This window comes from Ailuropoda melanoleuca, chromosome 9, assembly GCF_002007445.2.
Source record: "Ailuropoda melanoleuca isolate Jingjing chromosome 9, ASM200744v2, whole genome shotgun sequence".
Classification (NCBI taxonomy): Eukaryota; Metazoa; Chordata; class Mammalia; order Carnivora; family Ursidae; genus Ailuropoda; species Ailuropoda melanoleuca.
The window spans coordinates 92,725,895-92,737,347 of record NC_048226.1 but is presented as its reverse complement, the minus strand read 5'-3'; the positions used below and the strand labels follow the sequence as shown (position 1 = coordinate 92,737,347).

The 11,453-nt window shown below is 47.1% G+C and overlaps 1 protein-coding gene and 1 pseudogene across 1 annotated transcript in view; both read right to left on the bottom strand.

Moving 5' to 3' along the window:
• Positions 1–2,241: 2,241 nt before the first annotated feature.
• On the bottom strand, positions 2,242–4,721 carry LOC100464141 (annotated as a pseudogene).
• GSDMC (gasdermin C) overlaps positions 4,721–11,453 on the bottom strand; it is a 22,012-nt gene continuing 15,279 nt past the window's right edge. The window contains exons 5-11 of the mRNA XM_034668522.1: positions 9,969–10,034; positions 9,305–9,343; positions 7,546–7,685; positions 7,080–7,209; positions 6,531–6,604; positions 5,612–5,842; positions 4,721–4,756 (exon numbers count right to left, since the gene is read on the bottom strand). Coding sequence (XP_034524413.1) covers positions 4,721–4,756; positions 5,612–5,842; positions 6,531–6,604; positions 7,080–7,209; positions 7,546–7,685; positions 9,305–9,343; positions 9,969–10,034 — 716 coding nt within the window. The remainder of the gene's footprint in view (positions 4,757–5,611; positions 5,843–6,530; positions 6,605–7,079; positions 7,210–7,545; positions 7,686–9,304; positions 9,344–9,968; positions 10,035–11,453) is intronic.

Below are 11,453 nucleotides of genomic sequence, written 5' to 3'. Positions count from 1 at the left end.
TTTCACATGGACGGGAGAATATAATATGCGGCCTTTTGTGTCTGACATTTCTTACTAATAAGCTTGCTCGGTTGTAGGCGTTGTCCATGTACTTAACTAGGGAAGATGAGGATTTAGGGTCCCCTTGGCACTACACCGCACCACAGGTCCTATCACAATTATTACTATGTAAACACAACTCAGCTATTAATAAACCATAAATATTTTTCCACTCCTGTAGGATTTTTGTTTTCTCATTATTTTTTTTTTATTTATTTTTCCTTCTATTTTCTGTGTTTGTATCTAATTAAATCCAAACTGCCAGTTCCTTAACTCTTGTATTTAATATCTCAGATTCAAGGTAATCTTTTTTTTTTTTTAAGATTTTATTTATTTATTCGACAGAGAGAGACAGCCAGTGAGAGAGGGAACACAAGCAGGGGGAGTGGGAGAGGAAGAAACAGTCTCATAGCGGAGGAGCCTGATGTGGGGCTCAATCCCATAACAGCCGGGATCACGCCCTGAGCCAAAGGCAGACGCTTAACCGCTGTGCCACCCAGGAGCCCCAGATTTAAGGTATTCTATCAATTTCGTCTTCCTGGAGAAATCTCCCCTAAGCCTTCCTGTCTGCTCATATGGGGACTGCTTGTTCTTCACCATCCCCCCACCACTGTCATCCTAGGAATTCCCGTCTCAATTCTACACTAAATCTTTTCCCTGTAGCCAGTATCTTCCTCCTGGGTCTCTCTCATTTTGCTGTATCACATCCTTTCATAGCTTTCTGGAAAATGGAACATAGTAATTTTTTAAAATGTTTGTCTGAAAATACCCTTATTCTACCTTCAAACGATGTAGACGTCTAGTTAGAAATAATTTTCCATCAAATTGTAAGAAGTCGTTGTTCCATTGCCTCTAGTTTGCTCTGTGGTTGCAATTTAAAGTTATTCTTTTCTCTTTCTTTCTTTCCTTTATTTTCTCTCTTTCTTTCTGAGGGGGAAAGAGAGAGTCTTTTTTTTTTTTAAAGATTTTATTTATTTATTTGACAGAGAGACAGCGAGAGAGGGAATGCAAGCAGGGGGAGGGGGAGAGGGAGAAGCAGGCTCCCAACAGCAGGGAGCCCGATGCGGGGTTGGATCCCAGGACCCTGGGATCACGCCCTGAGCTGAAGGCAGTCGCTTAATGACTGAGCCACCCAGGTGCCCCGGAAAGAGAGAATCTTAAGCAGGCTCCGCGCCCACTGGGGAGCCTGAGGCAGGGCTTGATCTCTCGACCCTGAGATCCTGACCTGAGCCGACATCAGGAGTTGGATGCTTAACTGACGGAGCCATCCAGGTGCCCCCCCCCCTTTAAAGTTATGCTTCTATTTGATCTTTTGTAAATAACCTTTGTTCTTCTCCCTGGATTTTTACTTTGTCCTGCATGTTCTGAAACATCACACAAATGTGTATTGGTATGGTCCTATTTTCATCCATTTGTGCTCTTTAAATCTGGAAACTCATACCCTGATTATGGGATATTTTATTGAATTATTTTATTGACAATTTCCTCTTCATTTGTGCGTGCCTGTGTGTGTTCTCTTTTTGAGAACTTGTTTTATCCAGCTGTTAGGCTTCCTAAACTGCTCTTATAAATTTCTTATTTTTCATCTTGTGACTTTTTACTTTCTGGGAAAGCTCCTCAACTTTACCTTTTGATCCTTCTATTGAATTTTTATAATAGTTTTAATTTCTTTTTTTTATTAAAAAACTGAAGTTTAATAGTCATTGAAGGGGTAACAAACACTAGTCTACATTGAAAAGTAATTTTATTTTATTTAATTTTTTTAAAATAATTCATTCATTTATTTGAGGGTGGGGGGAGAGCATGAGAGAGCACAAGCAAGGGGGGAGCAGCAGAGGGAGAGGGAGAAGAAGGCCCTCCTGGGCAGGGAGCCCACCAGTGGGGTCCTATTCTAGGACGCTGGGATCATGACCCGACCAAAGGCAGAGGCTCAACTGACTGAGCCACCCAGGCACCCCCAAAGTAATTTTAATCATAGCTAAAACAAACTAAATCAGAGAATTCTATTAAGAAATAACAAAAATGATAAATATTTAATAACACCTAAAATGTAGATACTTAAGATCCTAAACAAAATTATTAAAAGGGCCTTGAAATTTTTTCCCAACAATTCATCTCATAAAATCAATTTCTAAATAGCTCTGTCCTTTGCTTTGGTGTTTCCTCCACTATCGACTAAATGTTAGTACAGTAGAAAATCACTTACGTTCTTTTCAAATGCTTGGCATTATAATTTGAGCTCATATCTTTCCTCAAATTCAACTTTGCTCCACATATTCCACACGTATGCAGATGAACATCCATGTGCTGTCCCAGCTGTTCATATTTGGGAAGAGCCAGAAGCAGACCTGGCATACAGTCTCACCAGCAGTTAAAAGAGAAATCATGTGCTGTGCATGGTCATGTTTTCTGAGGTTTCCTTGAGCACAGGTGCAGTCGCAACTGACGTTCTCTTAAAAACTGCTTTCCATGTGTCCGACAAATGAACTGTTCTTCCTTAGTATGAACAGTATAGCATTCTCTTAAGTGGCACCGCTGATAAAATCCTTTTCCACGCAGAATACAAAAATGCTTTCGTCTGTGATTGCTTTCACTTTCTTCCATGATGGCACTCTTGAACACATCCTGGTCTAGGCAGCTAGACATATGTTCAAGCACTGGATGCTCAGTTTCCAAACACTGGTCACAATCAGGGTGTCGAAGAGGACATGCAGAATGTTTAAGGAACTGCTTTTTTGGGATACTGTTTATCTGGAAATGATTGTCCCTAAAATCATCTGACATTCCCACAAACAGCGCTCTTACTTCTGACTGCTCGTCAGGGTTCTCTTCCTTGTCCATCTTCTCCTCCGTATTTCCTAACCCATTCCTTGTCAGATCTTGGGGTTCCCCACATCTCTGAGCATGCTCCTGAAGCTGCCTCCCCTTAACAAGGATCTGTGCACATTTCCCACACGCACAGATATGTTCAACGTGTTTGGCTAAGTAATGAGACGACAGGTCCTCCTCAGTTATTGTTGAGTTCGCACAGCACACAGGATGCGTTTTCAGTATCCTCTTCACTGGACTGCTGTTGTTAGGGGGCCTGATATTTTCTAGACCCCATCTTTCATCAGCGTTTATTGGCATCTGAGGTTTTAGAGTTTTCCTACCACTTTTCTATTTTTTTTTAAGATTTTATTTATTAATTCGACATAGAGAGACAGCCAGCGAGAGAGGGAACACAAGCAGGGGGAGTGGGAGAGGAAGAAGCAGGCTCCTAGTGGAGGAGCCTGACGTGGAGCTTGATCCCAGAACACTGGGATCATGCCCTGACGCTTAACGACTGCGCCCGCCAGGCGCCCCCCTACCACTTTTCTTAATACCATTAACTTCTTCCGNAAGCAGGGGGAGTGGGAGAGGAAGAAGCAGGCTCCTAGTGGAGGAGCCTGACGTGGAGCTTGATCCCAGAACACTGGGATCATGCCCTGACGCTTAACGACTGCGCCCGCCAGGCGCCCCCCTACCACTTTTCTTAATACCATTAACTTCTTCCAAGGTATCTGTGAAATGGCCCTTCAGGTTCATCTAATTCATCGTTATCAGTGGATTCATTATAGTCTTTATCAGTAGCTTTAATAACTTCATTATAGTCTTTATCAGTAACTTTAATAATAGTCTTTATCAGTAACTTTAATACGGTCTTTCAGTTCGTCTGCAGGAATATCTTCTGGCTGCATCTTGGTGATGATTCTTTCCTTCTCAGCAGCTCTGCTTTTTTCTTTGCGGGCCAGTTCAGACTCCACAGTGCTACCCTTTCTGCTTCCAGTGGTTGAGGTCGAATCAGCGGCAGCCTGGCTGGAGTCTCCTCTGTATTCATCTATTTGTGTATAAAATGCTTTGGAAGAGTCCTTTTCACCACATCCGGCTTTGGTATTACTGTCTTTTCCATCTCTGGTATCTACTGTTTCGTGATAGGATCTTGTTGGTATGAATGTCCGTTAGTCCAGGTTAGAGAATGCTCATGTAATAAGTTTTCACAGCTAAAGCCAAATCCACATCTATCACGGGTAAAACTCCATCCAAAGCATGCATAACATGTGTTCTTTGTGAGTAGATCATTTGGACGCTGAACTTTTTTTACATACATCAAATAGTGGTTTGGGTTAATTGCCAAATTGTAGAGACTCTTCATCAGGCTCTCGATCGTGTGGTGTAGTCACTGTTGAACTTGGCTCTGCCCACCACCTGTTGGCTTCACTGCTATTTCTAGCCACTGTGTCTTACCCCAAATATCATTTTGCTGTTCTGTTTGCTAGAAGCAGAAGATGAACGTTTTGAACTAGAACAGTCTGCGTCCTGTATGTCTTCTAAGCAGTCAGGTACGCTGTACAGCTGCAGGTAGTTATCGCCACTTCCCACTGCTCAAAGCTGGAGGGAGCAGTCATAATTTTTCCCAAATGCATAAATTGCAAAATGAGATCAGAACACTCGGCACGAATGTTCATGTTGCTGAGATTCAGTTGTGCAGTCCTGTGCTGACGGTTCAAGAAGAACATTCTAGAAGAGCTACAGGCAGCCAGGACGGCTTTATGTGCTTGAAAAGTAAACATCCTCGACTGCAGTACAACAGTCACAGAGAAAACCCCACTCCCTTTGGTTGTTTAGCTGAAGGACGTAGTTGCGTGGCTGGGCTTCACCATCATCTGTTAGAGACCGGCTGCCGCAGGAACCGGGGCTGCAGAGGTTTTAGGGAGTTTAAGGCAAATTGGCCACGAGAAAGGTGGGTGGAGGCGAGGGGGCCGGCGAGCTGCAGTTTTAATTTCTTTTTTTTTTTTTTAAAGATTTTATTTATTTATTTGACAGAGACAGAGACAGCCAGCAAGAGAGGGAACACAAGCAGGGGGAGTGGGAGAGGAAGAAGCAGGCTCATAGCAGAGGAGCCTGATGTGGGGCTCGATCCCATAACGCCGGGATCACACCCTGAGCCGAAGGCAGACGCTTAACCGCTGTGCCACCCAGGCGCCCCTGCAGTTTTAATTTCTAAGACCTCCTTTTTTGTTCTCTTAATGTTCCTCTTAAAATAGCTCAAAAAGCATAGTTTGGAAAAGTCACACATAATGGTCAATACACAGGTATAATTGGGGGGGACTTAATTTTTTTTTTGCAGCAATTCCAGACCCTCTTGTTTTTAACATTTTACCACCTCTTCTTGGTTACATATCTGTCTCTCTGTCCCTTCATTAATTATTTTTTTTGATGGATTTCACAGTAAGTCACAGATATCCGTACACTTCACCCCACAATTCATATTGTTACTAGAGTTCAGTATTTGTTTACATTGTTTTGGAGTAGCATTAATATACAGCAAAATGCTCATATCTTTAGATACTATTTGATGAGTTTTGACAATTGCATGAACCTTGATCAAGATACAGATCTATCACTTCAGAACGTTCCCTCGAGTGTGCTGATCCCTGGCTCCATGCTACCCTAAGTCCGTCCCCTGGCTCCATGCTACTTTAGGTCCCCTGAGCTCACCTGGGACGCTCCCAGCATAGACTGGGGCGGGGCCAGGACTCTCTGGACTGACTGCCAGCTGCTGCAGCACAGAGAGGGTCCCATACAGGGCGGACAGGGGCTGCTTGGCTTCCAGATCCCAGGTTAACCTGGGACTATTCAGCTCCATATTCAGGCCACACTCCTGCAGCAGGCCATAGGTGATGGCCAAATCCTCATCCTGGAGTGGGGCAAGGAGCTCGGGTTTGAGGGTGAAGGGGATGTTCCCGGAGCATTTGAAATTGGGCTCCAGGATGCTCTTTACCTAGAATAAACAGTATCCGATGTTTCAGGTCAGCATCTGAGGTTGGAAAGAGAAAATTTGTCCCCAAGAGGGTCATGCAGGGTAGCTGAAAAGGACAAGAGCTTTGGAGTCAAGGGGACCACGAGTCATGTCCTTGTCATGTCCTGTGATCAGTGGGATTGTGGACACATTATCTGAAAACGCTGAGCATTGGTTTCTCAGCTGCTAAATGGTTATGCTAACGTTTCCCTTGTAGAATAGTGGCATCGGGAGTCACGTGTGTACATGTACATACACGTGTGCAATGTGTGTTCATGTATATACATATGTCTGCACACACATACATACTTATATATACGTATGAGGAGAGAGAAACAGCAATCACCAAATGGTAACTGTGTTAGTAAAGCAGGGATATGACTCCGAGCCCCCGAGTTCCCAAACCTGGGTTCTTATATGGCTACTTTAGAACTGGGGGGGGGGGCTTCTGCAGGGGTTGCCATGGAAATGGAGACCCTCCTAAGGTAACCTTATACCTACTGGGCCTGTTCCCTAGAGGCAGATGCAGCCAGGGATTTCCCAGTTGCCAAAGCAGGATCCTGTCTCCCTTCCTAGCAGAAACTTCCATCATCTCTTTTTCCTCAGAGTCATTCTTAACTCTGGTTCTCTCACCCTCTTCCCTGGACATTGGCCCCTGGGGATTTCGTACCAGCTCCCGCTGCTGGAGGAGGGTCCTCTTCTTCATGGACTGTGTCAGCAGATCGTGTTGGGTGTTACTCAGCACTGGGAACAGGGAGACATTTGGGGAAAGAGGGTGATGAAGAGTTATACTTTTCCTCTCCCCACTGTGAACTAGGAGACCCCATGAGAGGAGAACTCTGAGGCAGAGGAATAACCCATTGGATTTGAAGGCCAAATTCCATGTACTGGGAAGTCTTCCTCCTATTCTTGGATGGTCTTCAGGATGCTACATGACACGGTTCAGAGGTTGGGATCCTGAGGCTGGAGTCTGGAATCATCCACCCACAATGATCTGTTGGATGAACTTGGGCGGGTCACTTTCTAGACCTCAGGCTGGTTCTCTGTTCACACGGCAAATTTATCTCACTAAGCCCTCCAGACTTTGGAGAGAGCTGGTGTATGGGATGAAGATCATGATATTTGAAGGGTTTTGGAGAGGTGGCATCTAACCCATGGCTTTCATGAGGTCTGCAGGCCAAACTTGAGACTTTCCTACATTTCCCCAAATCACTCTTACCCATTATGGCTTCAAGGAGATAAATCATGTGGAATCTTTCCTGGATCCATACGTCTCTTATGTCCTCTTGCATCTCATTTAGGATTTTGCCACCAAAGCCATCCAGAGAATCCCAGGGGTTCCCATCCAGCTGTAGGAGACTGGTATTATTGGTAATATGATACTACTACTACAACTAGCATTGTTAAGTAATTTTGCTTGTGTCTTTTAAGTCTGTAAGTGATTAACAAAGGTGGGAGGTCAGGGCGCTTTACCTGTGCCAGGGGATTCCCAGCAGCCTCAGTATTTGGGACTGCACTCCCTGGCCCTGTTGTGCCTGGGGCTCCTGCATCTCTCACATCCTACTCTTTCTCCTGGCATTGCCCCATTCCTCCTCCCCCATGTGCCTTGGTAGTATTTTCTCGTAAACCTGCCCCCATTACCACTTTTGATCAGCCCTAGGTAGCTAGCTGTAGGAACCCCTCACCTCGTCCATGAGGTCCTGCAAAGCCTCTTGGTTCCCAAGCATGTTCAGGATATTATGGAATATGGCATCCTGAGCGTCCTTTGAGAGCTGGGCCAGGGCCTCCACTTCCTGGAAAATCTCCTCATGTAGGTGCTCGAAATCTGCCCTCAGGAATCAGCAACAACGAGAAAATGGGTACAATGCTTTGATTAGAACATTCCTGGGATGACCAGGCCTTCCCCGTCAATAGAAGCCGTTTTGTCAACCAAAAGCATCTCTGGATGGCATGTTTGCGCTCTGGGAATAGGCTAGATATAACAGAGTAGCAAACTGACAATCTCAGCGCTATGAAATGAGGGCGGTAGAACGCAGGGAGGAGAGATGGAGATTCTGGAAAGGGGCCATGGGGAGTGGAAGAAAATGACCAGGTGCTCATTTCTGGGACATGTCTGACATAATGTGGATTCTAACGCTGGGCTCTTAGAGAGGAGGATCTTAAGTGCCCTGGGCTCAGTTTCTGTATCTGTTAAGTGGGAATGTTAAAAGGATTAAATTGAGTTTATGTATGGTAAATGCTTGGGGTAGTACCAGTGCACATGAGTTATCCTTCTTACTGTGTAATTCTACCTATATCGTCTATATCCATAGAGAATTAACCAAGGAATTGGGGCACCTGGGTGGCTCAGTCTGTTGGACTTCTGCCTTCGGCTCAGGTCATGGGGATAGAGTCCAGGTCTGGCTCCCTGCTTCTTCCTCTCCCTCTGCCCCTCCCCCTGTTCATGCTCTCTGTCTCTCTCTCTCTCTCTGTGTCTCTCAAATAAATAAATTAAATCTTAAATCTTAAAAAAAAAAAAAAAAGAACCGAGGCTCTCTGCTTCTCTTAGCCGACTTCCGGTGACCTTGAGATGATATGCTGAGTGTGAGGCCACTGGAAGGGAAGCTGCAGTGGCATAGGCATTTCTGTTTGGTTCACTGCTGTATCCTCAGGGCTCAGAACAATGCCTGTTGACCACTAAGTTCTTAAATGTTTGTCGCAGGCATGCACAAATGAATAAAGAATGAATAAGCGGAGCTGACCAAAGCATATATTTGGAAGCAGAGCTCAGTTTTTTGAGTTGCATGGAAACTCCAATTTGGGTTCTCCGCTTTGCAGCTTCCTACCCTGGAGGCCCCTTAATTCCCTCTTAACAGACACTCACCTTTCGGGAGGACTCTCCATATTCCTCCTGGAAAGAGAATCACAAGTGATCATCTCTTTTCTCATGCTCAGAGTTGCTTTTGAGACACTTTGGAGGGTTCTGTTCTCTCACCACGTCCTCTTGCCAAACCCCTTCCTGCCCCAGTCTGGGTCCATCCCTCCATCCCCATGGCCTTTCTGAACCTTTCCTATTCTACAACAAGTAGCGCCAGGCCCTAGGGCCATGGTGGCAAAGGCCAGGGCAACCTGCCCTGCTCACCACATGTGTGCACGATGGGATCCTCATCCTCACCTCCAGCAAACATACACCTATTGAGGGGATGGGACCACTTATGAGGGTATCTAAAAGAGAAAGTACATCCCCCACCCAAGAGTTAGCTTCTGAAGACATTCAGTTTCTCTGACCTTCTGCCCCTGCCCTCCCTGACCCCCTCCTTTCCATCTATTCCTGCCCTTTGCCCAGGGGCCACATCCTCCTGCCTCAGGTAAGGACAGCAGAGGCAATCACGGGGGGGAGTTGTGCAAAGTGGCCTCATGGAGGGATCCAGCCCCACTTTCCTGCCTTGAAAATCACCCACTCACCTAATAGTGATGATGGTAGAAAATTCATGAACTCTTCCCCTGGAAAGAGAAACAGAAGTACTCATTCACAAAGCCTTTTTCTCCTCTCCCCTTTCCTCCTCCCCACTGCTCTTCCTTCTCTTCCCAGCTTTCTCCTCTTCTCTTCACTGCCCCCCCCCCCGCCCCGGGTTTCTTCCCTCTTCCCTCTACTTCAGCTGACTTGGTGCCTAGGCACATGGAGACCCAGGCAGCCCCCCCACACCCCTATCTCAGTGTTCAAAGGAGAAAGGTGGCTTTCTGTTTGGCCAGGGGCCTGCGCCAGGGTCAAAGGTAGGGGAGAGTAGGAAGCGTTGGAGTAGTCCGGCTGGAAAGGTTTCCTGTGGGTCTGTGGGGGCTTAAGCCCTATGCATGGCTCTAGCTGGTATCCAAAGGAGGTCAGGGCTCAGCAGGGGCTGAGTCTAGGCAGAGAATCTGCCCAGCTCTGGAGCTCACCTTTTGGAAAGGCTTTGTTTGTTTGTTTGCTTCTTTGTTGTTGTTTTTTAAGATTTTATTTCTTTGAGAGAGCAAAACCGGGTGAGGGGCAGAGGGAGAAGGAGGAGGAGACTCCCCACTGAGCAGGGAGCCCGATGTGGGGCTGGATGCCAGGACCCCGAGATCATGACCTGAGCCAAAGGCAGACACTTACTTGGCCTATCCACCCAGGCATCTCTTGGAAAGGTTTTCTCCTTGTCGTAATCTGTGATGAGAATATCTGGATGGGAAGAAGTCAGGCCAGGACAGCTGAGGTTACTCCTGCTGGACCCTTTATATCCCTGCACCTGCAGCCCCAGACTTCCTCCTCCAGGCCGGCTGTGGCAGCTCTTCTCAGTGTGGCCTGGGAACCCCTCCCGTCATCGTCCCCCGTGATGCTGGCTAAAGCTCAGAACCCCTGACCTGACTCTGAAGAGGACCCTGGAGCCTGTCTTTTGCCCAAGCACCTTGGTTGTTCACTGTGCTCTCTGACATTGGGAGAACTGTCTCTGTAAGGTATAGAGACAATTTGTCCCTCCTTCTTTGGGTAGGATTGTCTGTCTGGTGCCTTTTGTCTTACTCTCCTGAGGTGTCCTCCCTCACCTGTTTCTGCTCCCAGTCCTGCTCTCTTCCTGGGTGATTCCACACTATATGTGGGAAATGTGCTGAAACAACATGTTGCAGTGAGGATACTACAGAGAGCAGTGTGTGAGTGAGTGTGTGTGTGTGCATGTGTGAGTGCCTGAGAGAGAGAGAGAGAGAGTGTGTGTGTGTGTGTGCGTGTGGCGAGGGCATCCCCTGATCCCTGGGGAGCTGGGCCCCTCCTGCATCAGGCTCACCTCTAACTGGGACTTCAATTCGGGAAGGGACAGGCCAGGGACTCTGAGCTGGTTGTGCCCCAGCACTCACCATTCCACCCAGCTCCTGCTTGCTGTACATGGTTCCCTCCTGTGGAGTCAGAGCCCAGAGTGTAAGTGTGCTGGGGGCCCGAGGCTAGTGAGGGAGGGAGAGGTGTAGATAAAACCCTGCGTTTTGCTCCTAGGGCATTATGTCTGCAATTTTGTTTGGGACCATGCTGGTATCTCCTGGGCTTTGACTCCAGGTTACGGGTTACCTGGGGGAGCGCCCTGTGGCTCCCCCAAGTGAGCTGCTGAGAGTGGCTTGAGTGAGTCCTTGAATGAATAGAGATGGTGGGATTGGGGCTGTACTTTGCCCAGTGCTAAGGACACCTCTGCTCTGGGTCCCCCTTTGTCCCTCTCCACGTGGCAGACTGTCTCTGTATCTCCCCCTAGCAGGGTTTCAGGCCGTGGGTGGTGGGATGTGTGTGCCCCCACAGTTGGGAATGTCCTCAGCCGTCTCCATGAATGGGCAGAGCAGGGAGTGGGAGCGTGCCGATGCTCCTTCCCCTCTCATTTCTCTTCTCAGGAGAAGCAGTCCCCTCTCCCCATCTGCCTCTGCTTACCCCAGCCATTCTCCTTAAAAACCAGCTGTTTCCTCTTGTAGGCCATCACCGTGCCCTGTGGCAGAGTCAACATCTTCACTCTGTGACCCTCTCCCTGGCCTTGACCCTGGGGAGAGAAAGCTGGCAATAAGGTCCCATATGCATGTGATCTTAAAACTCAGATAGATCTAGGAAGCTCATGATCAAAGAACCCAGCAG